This window comes from Archocentrus centrarchus, chromosome 23 (genome assembly GCF_007364275.1).
Source record: "Archocentrus centrarchus isolate MPI-CPG fArcCen1 chromosome 23, fArcCen1, whole genome shotgun sequence".
Classification (NCBI taxonomy): Eukaryota; Metazoa; Chordata; class Actinopteri; order Cichliformes; family Cichlidae; genus Archocentrus; species Archocentrus centrarchus.
This window is the reverse complement of record NC_044368.1, coordinates 12,428,568-12,442,426: the sequence shown is the minus strand read 5'-3', so window position 1 is coordinate 12,442,426 and position 13,859 is coordinate 12,428,568. Positions and strand designations below refer to the sequence as shown.

The 13,859-nt window shown below is 38.6% G+C and overlaps 1 protein-coding gene across 3 annotated transcripts; it reads right to left on the bottom strand.

Annotated features, from left to right (window-relative positions):
- Positions 1–2,193: 2,193 nt before the first annotated feature.
- Positions 2,194–13,758, bottom strand: napepld (N-acyl phosphatidylethanolamine phospholipase D). Of its 3 annotated transcripts, none has more exons than XM_030720284.1 (10): positions 12,943–13,758; positions 10,571–10,658; positions 9,797–9,901; positions 7,755–7,895; positions 6,731–6,955; positions 6,535–6,638; positions 6,231–6,396; positions 5,830–5,978; positions 4,830–4,944; positions 2,194–2,916 (listed from the first exon to the last, which is right to left on the bottom strand). In XM_030720284.1, exons 1-10 carry the CDS (start codon positions 13,014–13,016, stop codon positions 2,785–2,787), a joined length of 1,299 nt encoding a protein of 432 aa, XP_030576144.1. In that variant the 5' UTR covers positions 13,017–13,758; the 3' UTR covers positions 2,194–2,784. The 3 variants fall into 3 exon arrangements, with proteins under 3 accessions (XP_030576144.1, XP_030576145.1, XP_030576146.1); XM_030720285.1 differs by lacking the exon at positions 12,943–13,758 and adding an exon at positions 12,156–12,458; XM_030720286.1 differs by lacking the exon at positions 12,943–13,758 and adding an exon at positions 12,036–12,115.
- Positions 13,759–13,859: the final 101 nt, after the last annotated feature.

Here is a 13,859-nt window from a genome sequence, read left to right as displayed (position 1 = left end):
TAAAGCTGGTGGCTACTGTTTGTCTGGTATATTGAGAGAGGCTTAAGCTCTTCTACATACTGTCACTGACAGATTTTGTATGCAGTCGTTTTCAGCCTCTTTCATGTCTCAGGAAAGCCCTTTGCCTGAGATATCAATATAAAAACTAGTTCAGTTGGTAAAATTTTGTGTGGAAAATATACAATATCATAGTTGTCTATAAGTGAAGTTGTAGTTTTGTTCTTAAACGTCATTCAGTGTTGAATGATTTAAGTAAGTGCTATTTCAGTCTTTCCAGTTTGCAAAGCCACCCACCTTTAAAACATCATTCTGCTCCTTTCAACCCCTTATATCTTCTTTCACTTCCTGTCATATCAAATCACTGACTCATAACTTCGTCAGTGATAAATAGAAGCAAAAAAAAAGAAAGTTACAGCATGTTAAAGTCAATGTTATCACTGGAACATGCTGATTTGATATGTTTACCAAAGATTATCTTGTACACTTTGCTTATCTCAGCTCTTCTCTCATTGTGTTAGTGTCCACTTAAAATAGCAGAAAGCCATATGTAAATAATTTATCATGCAGTTTCAGTCTGTCTAAACAATATTTAATGTGAGCTTTCCTTGTTTACACATCTGGGATCAAATCAGACTCAGGCAACGAGCGCTTCCTGTTTCTGTGTGAATACAGCCTTTAAAGAAGACTGGTGTGAGTTGCGTTGACAAATCATGGACTGAATTTTGTGTTTCTAATCAGTGACATCCATCCATCTATTAGTACCACTTGGTTACTGATTATAAACACAAGGTCTTTCATGTCTGCCTTCCTTTATGGAGTTGTATTCCTAAAACTTCTCACCGTGTGGCTGTATGGTGAAAAAAAAAATGCAGACACTGCCACCTTGTGGTGTTCTTATTAATGTGCATCTAGTGCAAACCTATAGCAGGAGGGGGAAGTTAATGAGGTCAATCACAAACACCTGTACAAAGGGAGACTGGATGAAAGGCACTGTGGAAAATAGAAAACCAGCATGAAAGGGGGGGGGAGACGTTCAGTCCTCAAGAACCATCTGGATGTACTGGACATCACTGGGCAGAGTGCAAATCCCTGAAGCGGGTTTGATTAAATGTCTCAAAATTCCTCTTAAAATCTTTCTTCTTTTCAAACATTTAGCTCTGGTTGGTTCAAACTTGACTGAAAAGTCAGTCACTAGGCTATTGTTGGAATAAATATCCAGTAAGCAGCTGTTCTCTGGGCAAAAATGCAACCAAGGTGGGCAGAATAGCTTCTGTGAACGCCCAGCACCTCAGACGTGGAAGCAGATGGGCTGAAAATTGGAAAAATGTGGGCTGGGGTGTGCAAGAGACTTTAAATAAATCTCTAAGCCTGTCAGTGTGATTCAACACACTGACCTGTTCAGATGACAGTACTGGGTAATTTGGGGGTGTGCAGTGTAATTTTACAATAGAAACAGACTCAAAAGGCCAGCATAGTTTATTTCTTGACCCCCTTATTTTTGTCTACCAGTCTGTCTGTTCTGGTTCACACTTGGGGCACTAATGGTGGGAAATTGTGCACATTGGCTTTCATTTGAAACCATTTTCATTTTTGCTGCCAATAAAAGAAACATTTTAAATGCAAAGTAATATTTATTTGGGAAATCGGTGACATTGTGAAATGTAAACAACATTTTTCTCTTTAGCTTCATAAACATGTTACTGCAGTACATGAGCTCAACATTCTGCTGTTATGTGTTCATACATTCAGGCATTAAAAACTCAATCTGCTTCAACTGCGTTCAAATAATCTACCGCTGCTGAAGCAAATCCATCCGCCCAAACTAAAATGTGAATGATCGCACTGATAAGAAAGAAACTGTGGGTTCACAGCATCAAAGCCACATGTCTGAACCTGCAACAGTGCACACTATTTGCAAGGCACGAAGCTGAACCCAGCTCAACTTCTACATCTATCAGACAGCTCTGCATTTCCTATCAGCACTCCGTGGTTGAGTTTTTAATCACAGACAGCAAAAAATAGCTAAACTATTTTTGTCTCTCATAATTTTGGGTTCTCATAGCACATTCAGGAAAAAAAAAAAAAAAAAAAAAAACTCCTTAATGTCACAAGACTCAACACCAATGTTTAAATATCACACTTTTTAACCTGATCTCCTGGTCTGTAAAATTGTACTTTTGGGGGGGGGGGGGGGGGGGGGGGGATTTTTTTTCTTTTTCTCCTTTGTTGTAAAGCAGTGTGCACACCATGAAATTTCAATCAAAATGAATACACACCAAAATGTAAGTTACCATTTCACAAAGAGTGGCACAAAATGTTCTAAATAATTACTTGTTTGGCATCACAAAATACCTTTTTAATGCATTTCAAATCTAAAAATCTAGTTTTCTAAATTGGTTTGATGGATCCGTACCACGACCAATCAGAATCAAGTACAGATCCTAAAATCATTAAGTAAATCTTATACTTTCTGCTTACTCATTAACTATGAGAAGAACTGATCTTTGCTTTTATGAATGCACATTTTTCCTTGTGTAAACCGAAAAAAAAAAAAACTCCACTTTTCTAGTGGAGTCATGGCTCCTGTAGGTAGTACCGCCTATCAATGACTATGCGATGGCAGTGCAAACATTTAATATTGTGGAACAGTTTTGATTTCTAGTTGATATAGGCTGCATACATATGCAATTATTACAACTTTTAAACAGTGCCTCTAAATGTAATAAAATCACTGCACTTTGTTACAGACAAATCGATAGAAATGGGCCACGAAAGTGACGGGCATCAGTCGAAGACGTCTCCTCCCTGTGCAGATATGAGGCGAGACTCCCCATGGTGCAAAGTGAAGAAAGATTCTGGTTTCAGTCCTTTCTGTGCCAAAGCCTCTCTGAGTTGAACAGGTGGGTCGAGGTAGTACTGCATGAAGGGGGCAAACATGAGCGTTAAGTCTATCCTTGAGCAGCAACTTGTACACTTTTAGTTTACTAGTTCTGCAGGTTTTTCAGTGATCATTACATTCATATCGCCTCAAATCCCATTTTAAGCACAGTAATAAATGCAGAGGCTGTATGAAAATGTGTCAGCTGCAGGAATCCTCATGCAGCTCAGCAAACGATGACAATGTTTTACTGCATCATCAGAATGTAGTGTCAGAACACTTTCCATCTCATTAACAAGCTCTTGCATTAACCTCACAGAGTAGCTCTTTGGTCTATTACAGCCTGTAATAGTAGCAAACGTACAACCCCAATTCCAAAAAAAGCAGAATGCAAGGACTGAAACCCACATTTTATTCACAATAGAACACATGAAACATGTTTAAACCAACAACAAATTTTAATGAATCATTTTAATAAAACAAGGCAACTTTGAATTTGATGGCAGCAACACAAAATTGTGATGGGGAATGTTTACCACTGTGTAGTAGTATCCCCTCTTCTTTCAATGAGAGTCCGTAAACATCTGGGAGCTGAGGTGAAGCAGGATTTTAGCTTACCCAGGTAACTGCAGGGTTAATCTTAATCCTGGGTTTTCTGTACAACGAAGGTGGTTCACTTCTTATGTGGTAAACTGCCATGGTAACTTAAGCTGTGAGCAGGTTACGTTCCAGATTAAAGATCGACAGGTATGAAATCACTGCCTACTGGCCAAGCAATTCTCCAGAAAACAGCATGACCATTCCTAGGAGGTCCCTCGGGCCTTTGTGTGAGGACAGTAGGAGGGTCTAAAGATTTTAATAAGCATCAGTAATCAGCATAGATACCTAGATGCTTTATTCCTTCATATTTTTTTTTTTAAACATTCTTCAGGTTTTTGTTTTCTTTTAATGCTACTGAAAAGCCTTGCATTATGTAACCTTTGTCATAAATGGGGTGGACATATGATGGACAAAATCAAATTCTGATGCACTGAGTAATGTAACTAGTATGATGACTTAAGTTCCCTATAAATGATGAGTAAATGCATGATGATTCTAATCATCTGTTAATCTACATTCCTGCACTTTAAAATGTCACCAACAGACCTTTTTCACATTGAGACGTTTGAAGGTTTCATTAATAGAGCCTTAATGTGATTAACAGCTGTGTTTCATGTCTAAATGGCTGCTGTGAAAAAAGGTCTAGTAACACATACAGCTATTGTCCTAATCTGGCCAATATGTTTAAAATAAAATAAATTTAAAGTCATACAAGTGACAATAAAAATGTTTAAATCCACTGTGCATACCCCAATAATTTAACATAAAACCAAACTTATTTAATACATTTTTACCCCGGAGCAGCGAACAGGGTGTTTTTTTTTTTGTTTGTTTTTTTTGGTATGTTTGTCCAGTCCGGTTCATACCAAATTTGCACAAAAGATGGCCAGTGACCCCTACATCACCTGATTACATTTTTGCCATAGTTGGGTTGAGGTCAGCAGTCAAATTTTTGTGAGGTAGAATGCTCAAATTCACACCATAGACGCATCTATGGCAACCTTGACCTCAATGTAAAGGTCAAAGGACAATTATGGGCATGGACAACAGGACTGTTATCATCTTGGTGAGTCAGTGTTTTGGAGAGTGACGTGTTTGTGTGATGGACGATGTTCAAATCAGCTCAAACGTCTGCCAGGGGCGGGGTTTGTTGTGCCTGGCGCCACCTGTTTTTCCTTTTGTGAGCAGGTAAGTGGATTCTACTTGGTTTTGTTTTATGATGCTATTTTGTTATTGCACTTTTGTGAATATTAGGCATTAGAGGGCTTTTGATCTTCTATTCCAACTGTTTGGAAGAAGGCAAATAAATGAAGTCTTTAAAAGCACATAAGGCATAAATAACTGACACTACCTCATAGGCGAGGGCAAAGGTGCCCCAGTGAATGGCCACTGACTGTCTGGCCTGAAGGTCCTCATGAATCTGAACGGCCTCCTCTGGATCTACATGCTGTCCCTTCATCACGTCCCTGAAAAATCAAAGAATATTTCAGTAGTTGTTCAAAATTGTCTCTGTGACACAATATTACACAGTATTATGGACAAATGAGCAGCTTAGAGTCTGAATTTCTGATTAAGTCTGATGTGTTTGTGTTGCACTTTGTGTGGGTGTTATTAATAAATTCTTGCTGTCAAAGACAACTGCCATTAACTCTACCTTTAAAAATCTGACAATGGAAATCAGGTGTAATTTCCATTTATGTTGCTTGCTGAGATCATAACTAAATGTAGTATTTTAGTGGATTACATTATACGTCCCTCGCTATATCGTGGTTCACTTACTGCAGCTTCACTATCATGGATTTTTTTTTTTTTTAAATATATTTATTTCTGTATTGCAGAGTTTTTGCTATATTGTGGGATTTTGTGGAGCTGTAATACTATGTAATTCATCATCTTCATCATTCAAGTTGTAGTGAGAGAGTGGGAAAGGTTTATAAAGCCTTAAAATATATATAAATAAAATAAATATAACACCGCTACTTTGCGGATTTTCACCTATCATCTCTGGACCGTAACCCTCGCGATAGATTAGAGATCACTGTACTTAAGTGTTTCCAAGTTTTTTTGTCCTACATAAACATAAACATGCCACTACGACAGTAAATAAAAACTGAATCTACAATACACACAAAGTTTTCAGACCATTTCAAGCTTTCCACATCTGTTTCAGACTAATCTTAAAGTGAATTCATTTATTTATCTTAACCATCTATGTACAAATATTCCATAAATCAATGTCTTTGTTTAGCCTTAAAGATGTTCTAAAAATACATCACAAAAGCAGACTCAGCGACTAAGCATTAGATTGTAGAGATGTGCTTAATAAAGTGGACATATATTACGTGTAATACCTGGGCAGGTAGGCTCCTATAGGAATTGCTGCAAGGTCAAACGGTCCAAAGCGTCGTCCTATTTCCCCAAAGGAAGAACAGTAGCCGGTGTCACCAGCAAAGAAGAAACGATGGTCTGGACCCAAAACTGCCCAGCTGCTCCATAAAGACTGGAAGAAGATTAAAAGTCTGTATATACTTTGAATTCCAAAAAAAAAAAAGGTTTAAGCAGCCTTTGTCCTGTAAAAATGAACACACTTGTGCTATTGGCTTATTCAGGGCTTACACTACATGGTCATGTGATTTCACCAAACTTTTATTAATGTTAGACAAATAAGCAAATAACACATTATTAAACGAAATGGTCATATAAATACATAAATGCCTATGGCTGATCAGGATTATCACTGATAACTACGTACTTTGTTATCGTCCCATGCTGTGCGTTTGCTCCAGTGCTGAGAGGGTGTGCAAACAAACGTGACATCGTCATGCCCTGGGACACAGTTCTCCTCCCACCAGTCCAACTCCATCACATTCTCACAGCCCATCTTCACCATCCAGTCCATCAAACCCATTGGCACGAACCTGAGACACACAATACAAAATGGCACATGTGATTGCTAATAATGCACCAAATGGCATATTGTTTCAGAGTGGGGAGTGAACGTGACACAATCAACAGTATGGGAATATTATTGTGGACCACCGATCTAGCTCACGTACCAGCGTAGCTCTCCTCCAAAACGTGCATTAAGGCTGGCCACAGATCCAGCATCCAGATGATCATAATGAGAATGGCTGATGACCACTGCGTCAATCCTGGGAAGCTGTTTTCAGGAAAAGAAAAGAAGAAACTTTTAGATGGAGGATCTCCTTACAGAAATAATGAAAAGTTCTGACTAAAAATATGAATATGAACCTGCTCCACAGTGCAGGGAGGCCCTCTGAACCTTCTGGGTCCCATAAATTGGACCGGAGATGCCCTCTGACTGAAGATTGGGTCTGTCAGAACATTCACCCCATCAATTTCAATCAGAACTGTGGCGTGGCCCAGCCACGTGACTCTCAGTCCAGGACCAGAGCCAGAGAGGTTTGGGTTCTGCACAAAGTATGGCTCCATCACAGGAAGCGCACTGTCGAGGTCCTATAGGGATGGAGACACAATAGGAAGGAACAAGCCATCGATGGTAGGAAGAGGGAGAAAAGTAAAGTAGATGTAAGAAGGAATGAAAGAGACAGTTACAGAGGGAGGAGGAACAGAAACGCAACACATACTGATTATGAGGAAAGGCTGCTTGAGGCTTTCATTTAATAACACTTCTAAAAAAAAAAAAAAAACAGACTGCGTTCTTATCCTGAAAACAAAGTCACTCTTTACAGTCTGCTCCCTTTTAAAAGCAGGAGATCACGTTATTCTTCTATCAGCAGGACTTATTCTCACATTTGAATAACAGCAGCACACTAACACTCTGAAAAACATAGTTTTGTATTTAATTTCTTCTCTTCATCTAATGCTTAAATGTAGTTTATATGTCTGCACCCTAATACCCTATCTGCTAAAGGCTACCTTTACTATAACTGTACTTTATGTCTATGAAATTGCAGTTGTTTATAAGCACACCTACAGTATTTTTCAAGGTTGAATGCAGCAGCAAAGAGCAATCTGTGCTAATAAGGGGTTAACCTTTTTTCTATTGCAGTGGGACAGCAGCTTGTTAAGCCCTCACTGAGCTCAGCAGGTTTTCCAATAAGAGCTATAAATAGTGTGTGAGAGAGCTGAAAAAGGCCTATGATTCTTAGTAAAGATGTATTTCTCCTGAACTCCTCTCCAAGCCTTTACATTTATTCTGAATCCAATCTGACACTGTGACTTGGGTTACATGATTATGGAACAAAACCAACAGCTGACAGTAAACTGTAGATCATCTGTAATGATTACCTACCTCTTTACTAGCAGGTACATTGCTGTTATTTTTGTCTAAGAACAGGAACCTGAACAGCATTGTGTAGGAAGGGAAGCGCCATGTTGGCCAGGGGTTAGCCCAGCGGCCGTGTTTGTCCCGACAGGACTTTGTCACTTCCTCCTGCAAACAAAGTAAACAGTTACATATTTGCTATGTTAGCAAGTCATTTTCAATATGTACAACTCTATGCAATATACAAGTACATTTAGTTTCACAGGCAAAGTCACAAAGTGTCTGATGCCAAAAGAAGAAATAATAAAAACAAAACATGAACAACACAAGGCCAAACAAACAATTACCCCTAAACTCTCCTCAATCAATAAAACAAAAAGTATGAAGGCAACTCATTCCAGATTTTTGGAGCCACCACCCCAAAAGCCTGATCTATATGCATTTTAAAACAAGTACAAGGCAACAGCAGTCATCTCTGCCCCAAAGACCTAATGTACGGGCGTGTGAACCATTCAAAGCTTTAAAAGGTTAAAAAAAACATTAAAACTGACTGTAAAGCTGAGCAATAAAGAGATTTTAAAATGAAAGCTAAATGAGATGTCATCCTGGAATTATTTACAAGACGCGCAGCTGCATTTGGGATGAACTGAAACTGATTTAAAGATGATTTGTTCAGACAGGTAAACAGGGAATAGCAATAATCCAAATGAGAAAAGACAAACGCATGAACAAGTTGCTGCAGTTCCCCCTGGAAACAACATGTCTCAGCTTAGTGATGTTCCTTAAATGAAACAAGAATACCGCTGAGCAGGTGCCAACAGTCGGCTGTTTTGGATTCGTAACACGCAGAATAGGGAGGGGAGGGGATATCGGGAAAGTGTAAGACAAAGGCTAAAAAAAAAAAAAATTACAAAAGCAAGGGTGCAGAAACAAAAGCACCAAACAATCACATTCTAATAAAGAAAAAAACAAACAAAAAAAACCAACAAAAACAAAAGACAGGATGTGCCCAAAACACAGAATTAGGTCTAATATGTGTCCCACAAAAGAACATGTTTATTGTTCAAAATGAAAGTTAAATTAAGCACATGGTAGACAGTAACTGTACAGTGCAGTGTTTGTGTAACTTATCCAACTATGTACATACATGTATTCACAATAACAGGCAATGCTAAAATGAACTGATAATATATTCCACATGCAGGGCATAAAAGTGTAATGTATTCAGGATAATAAGGATAAATATGGTAAATATGGAAGATTTCTAATGTCAAGGTTATTCGATGGTCAAGGTCATGGGTAAGTACTTCAATTGAGAGATCTTAATGCGAGGTAGGATGCATGTGAGTAAGGCAGATTGTGGTTAAGAACCTCCAAAAAAGTAACGGCCAATGTTAAAGTTAATGTAAAACATTACTGTAAAGGTCAAGGTGATGGTTTTGAAAAAGAAAAATTAAGAGCACTGATAAAAATAGAAGTTATGGTCAACGTTAATGTTTTTGTGGAACAGATGCCACCACTGCCAACGACGCCAAGGCTATGACAACAGGTCGCTTTTTCCTTAAAAAAGCTTTTCATGACAGTCTAAAGACGGGGGGTGGGGGTATTCAAGACAACCCCAGAGTTGCATAAGTTGGATTTTACAAACCCAGTGCATTGTTTGATCCTTGGTATGGTGTAGCTCATTAGGTTGGAAGGAACGGAACATCTGCATACAAATGTTAAGAAAGATTTCCATCTAAGAAGTAACAAGCTAAGCAGGATTCAGATCCCTGTGAAACATCACAGCACAAGGCAGCCTTTTCTGACATGATAACAGCAACAGAAAAACTCTCTGTGAGTTGAGATTTAAAGCAGTCTAATGCAGACCCAGACACAACCACCAGCTGATGTAATCTGTTTAGGAATACTGTGTGATCCACAGTATCGAAGGCTGAATTCAGATCTAACAATATACAATATGCAGACCTGTAGGGAAGAAGTTTGCAGAAATGAAAAGCTCCGAGGTGAAAGAGAACATGTGCTAGGGTTTTATTAGATACCAGGATGACTGGAAGAGAACAATTTACCTCCAGTCGGTAGTCCAGGCGGAAGCTTTTGCGGGAGGAGCTGCTCTTCCTTGGGGTCCGAGCATTCACCTCTCCACCCTCTGCACCTCTAGGCTCCCCACCATCCTGAACAATGAGCACAGAGACTGGAGTGGACCTGTATTCTCCAAAATATTCTTAAGGGTTGAACATGAATACTTTAAACCACATAATGAACCATCATAACAACATCATGCTGTGAACAACAAGAAGAAAATGTTAGTCGTAGCTGGTGAAATGCTGAAAGTTAAAGATGAGCACGAATCCTACCCTTACTGTAAAAACTGTACTCATATAGCATGGTTGGACTCATGACAGAGTATTAAAGGATGAAGAGAGAAAAAAAAATAATAAAAAAAATCAATGCACATCTCTCTTTATTCTGCTAATTCTGCCTTGTCCTGCTGACATTATACACAATAAAACTCCAGCTTCATACAAGTTGATTAACACATAAAAACTTACTACACAAGACTTGTAAAAGCACTAAGCAGAATTCCCCTTTAACAGTTATCACAAGTCAGTGAACTGAACGATAATTGCCTTTTCAAAGCACCTATTTTCACTTCACATGTCATTAAATTTGACATGTCAAAAGAAAAAGCACAGGTGTGCTTTGGGATGGGAATCAAAAACTGGTTTCAAGTTTATTAGTATAGTAATATTAGTAATATTTTTTTCTCTCAATCAATTTATAATTTAAAAAAGGGACAGAAAAAAACATGCCATCTAATTGCAGCTGATAAAGTGCATTACCTCCACCAGGCCTCTTCTTTCCTCAAGCGCAGCCCTGTCTGAAGATGATGGCTTTTCCATGGCCTCACCACCCCCACCAAACCTAGCACTGAAACAGAAACAGACACACACACACACACACACACACACACACACACACACACACCGCATTAACTTTTATAACAGTGTTGCAAAGTGGTTCATGGCAAGCAGAACCACAATTACACCAGAAGCCACTGAGAACAAAGCATTAGCCTGACCCCTGTCACTGTACTGATAACAGAACACAAACAGTGGACAGTTAAACTGTAACAGTTTGCATAAAATGATGATAATCAGACACACAGTGCGATCCGCTTCCCTGGATTCAAATTCAACTACTATCTGAAGTAAAATTTAAATCCTTCCACTCTGCGTTAAATTCAGTCGTTCAAACCGCGCCACTACTTTTATCTTTGACAATATGTCAGCAGAAAGAAGTGTCAGTTTTTTCATCTTGTGTAATCGTGATTGAGCAGTAACTAGTGTTCTGACACATAACACAAAGACAGAAATCTAATGACGCTTACACTTTACCACTTTCCGTCTTAACGTGTGCAACAACTCATGGGTACATCAAACTCCTCCAGTTACTTTCTTATTGGTGAATATCTCCTTCAAACATGGTAATGCAAAATTAAACATTAAGTGGAGTCTGCATTGCTGTAAAGCACTAAAACAGTAGATAAAGGTGCATATTTTTATGAGGGCACTTACACACTCAAAAGCCAACAAGTTTAATTACAGCCCTTCCTTATCCTGCTATTATCCACAACAAGCAGAGTGTGGTATACACCCTCACTAACTATCATGCACTCAGAAATGTTTGCTCCATGGATCCTCTTATGCAAAAAAAAATATAACACTACATCTAATGCTACAATGCTACATAAACCTAACAGTGCACTTGCTCTCTATGGGAACTCCATACATTAAAGCCATGGCATGCTGATGATGCACTTGGATTCATGAATGGACTTTACACACAGACACTGGGATAACAATGGAGCTCTGTGGAGGACAATCAAAACAAAGATCTATGTTGCCAGCCAGCATGCCTGTTGTGGTCATATAAACAACAAACACAACCTCAAGTCAGACTTCTCCTGAAGTCAAATGAAATTAAATCTTACAACTGAATGACCAAACGTGTGTGCTTCAAAAATCGGACACCACCTGTTTGAAAAAGACAGTCACATGCAGCCTTGTGAAATTAGTTAAGTATTCATATTAGGCAGTGTTTGAGCATTAATTTTCCCAGGCCCTCCAACAATAGCTGCCAACTCAAAGGATAAACCCAGTTTAACCAGCTCATTATGACTATCGACTATTACCGGTTGAAAAGGTGTCAAACATGCGGCAAAGAGGGCAACATTACTTGCAAATTAAGCACTATCCTCTCACCAAGTCCAAGGAAACACTGTACATTATTTTACCAAGAACTCACCAAGCAAGCGTGTCCCTTAGGGAAAACAATGCCTCTGGGGACAGACTACCATAACATGGTCGCACGCCACAAGCGTCGTTACCGGCTGCAAAACAAAAAACGTGAGTCACTACCACCTACCTTCAGTAACCTTTCTGAAAACTTGAACGCAGAAAAATACCACCGGTTGTTTCCTTAGCGAGGAGACATGTTTGCTGCATAAACGTTAGCTTTGTACTGTTTTAATGAGCAACATGATGAAGAGCTGCACGCATTTTCCAGCACAGTTTACATCACTGCAGCGTTACCCTGGAGGGACTGTCGACAGGAAACTCTAAGCCGCCTGTTAGCAAGACGTCTTTCAAAAAAGAAAATCTGGAGTTGTTGCTTATGCAGCAGGACGTTTACGGTACCAGCTCTGCTGCTCTGACGTCGGTGCGAAAACTCGTTGACCACGTGATCAGACAGACTGACTGGGGGCTGTTTTAAGGAGAGACTGTAACTAGTTACTAAATGACGAAAATATTTCTTAAATCAGAATTATTTTCACCACCAATGTTACTAATGATTATTATGCTAATTTGAATTACCGATAAATAGAATACACAAAACTAATAATTATGATAATTTGAAGGAACCAGTTACTGTGTTTTTCTTGAGTGTGTACACATATGATAAGTATATAGTTGCACCGTAAAGGAAGCACGTTCTCTGTATTAATATGTGTAACTTAACTGAAATTGGTGTCTTTAATATAACACACTGCTTTTCGGGCGGGATTTTCCAGTCTAACCGAGAATTTGAATACTTTTAAAGATAGCATAACAGAAGAAGACGTTTGAAATAACAACTGAGACCTGGACAGAGCAGTTGTCTGTGTGAGTACACTGTTTTAAAAGTGTCTTTGTATAGTTTGTATACTACTTACCTGGAGTTTCTCCACCTGATGGACACCTGGAGGGAATGGAACCCAAGGAAACCTACTAAATTCAGTCGCGTCATAACCTTATTAAACTTACACCTACATACCAAAAACAACAGTCCAGACTTGGCAACATTGTTTCCATAGTAAGTCTTTGTATCTGACCATAATTCCTTCGCAGTTTTCAGAGAAAACAGATAGAGAACACAAAGTTACACACAAGTGTGCAGTCAGGGATCAGTACCCGGACTGCAAAGGCTGTTAGAACTTCCTGTTAAGATGCTTTCACTGACTTTCGAAAATTAGAACCTCGTCTAAAAATTACCCAATTGTGGTTGTATGAATTAGAATTTATTTAATGCTTTTTCTTAGTGAGATTATTCGATAATTAAGGCTTAGAAGTTATTCCTTGTAGAGAATATAAACATTACTTAGGTGACATCCCTGACTATGGACTGAGCAATTGCCCTCGTCTTTTTTTTTTGCACATTTGTCCCACTTTTAAAATCATCAAAGACAACCCAAGTGAATACAAATGCAGTTTTTAAATTATTTTATTTATTAAGGGAAAAGCCTAATTCAATCCAATTTATATATTTATATAGTACAAATCACAACGGTTGCCTCATAGTTTATACTGTAAAGACCATACAATGATAGAGAGAAAACCTGAACAATCAGACAAGCACTTGGAAGACTGAAATATATATATATATATATATATATAAAAATATAAAAAAGCCACCAAATGGCTACAAAAAAAACCAAAAACATCTCAAGCATCTCAACTGGACTTAAATCCAACTGAGATGCTTTGGCATGACCTTAAACAACCCATTCATGTTCAAAACCCCTCCAAGAGTGGGCCAAAACTCTCACACAGTGATGTGAAACACTCAACAACATTTAATTGCCAATAGTGG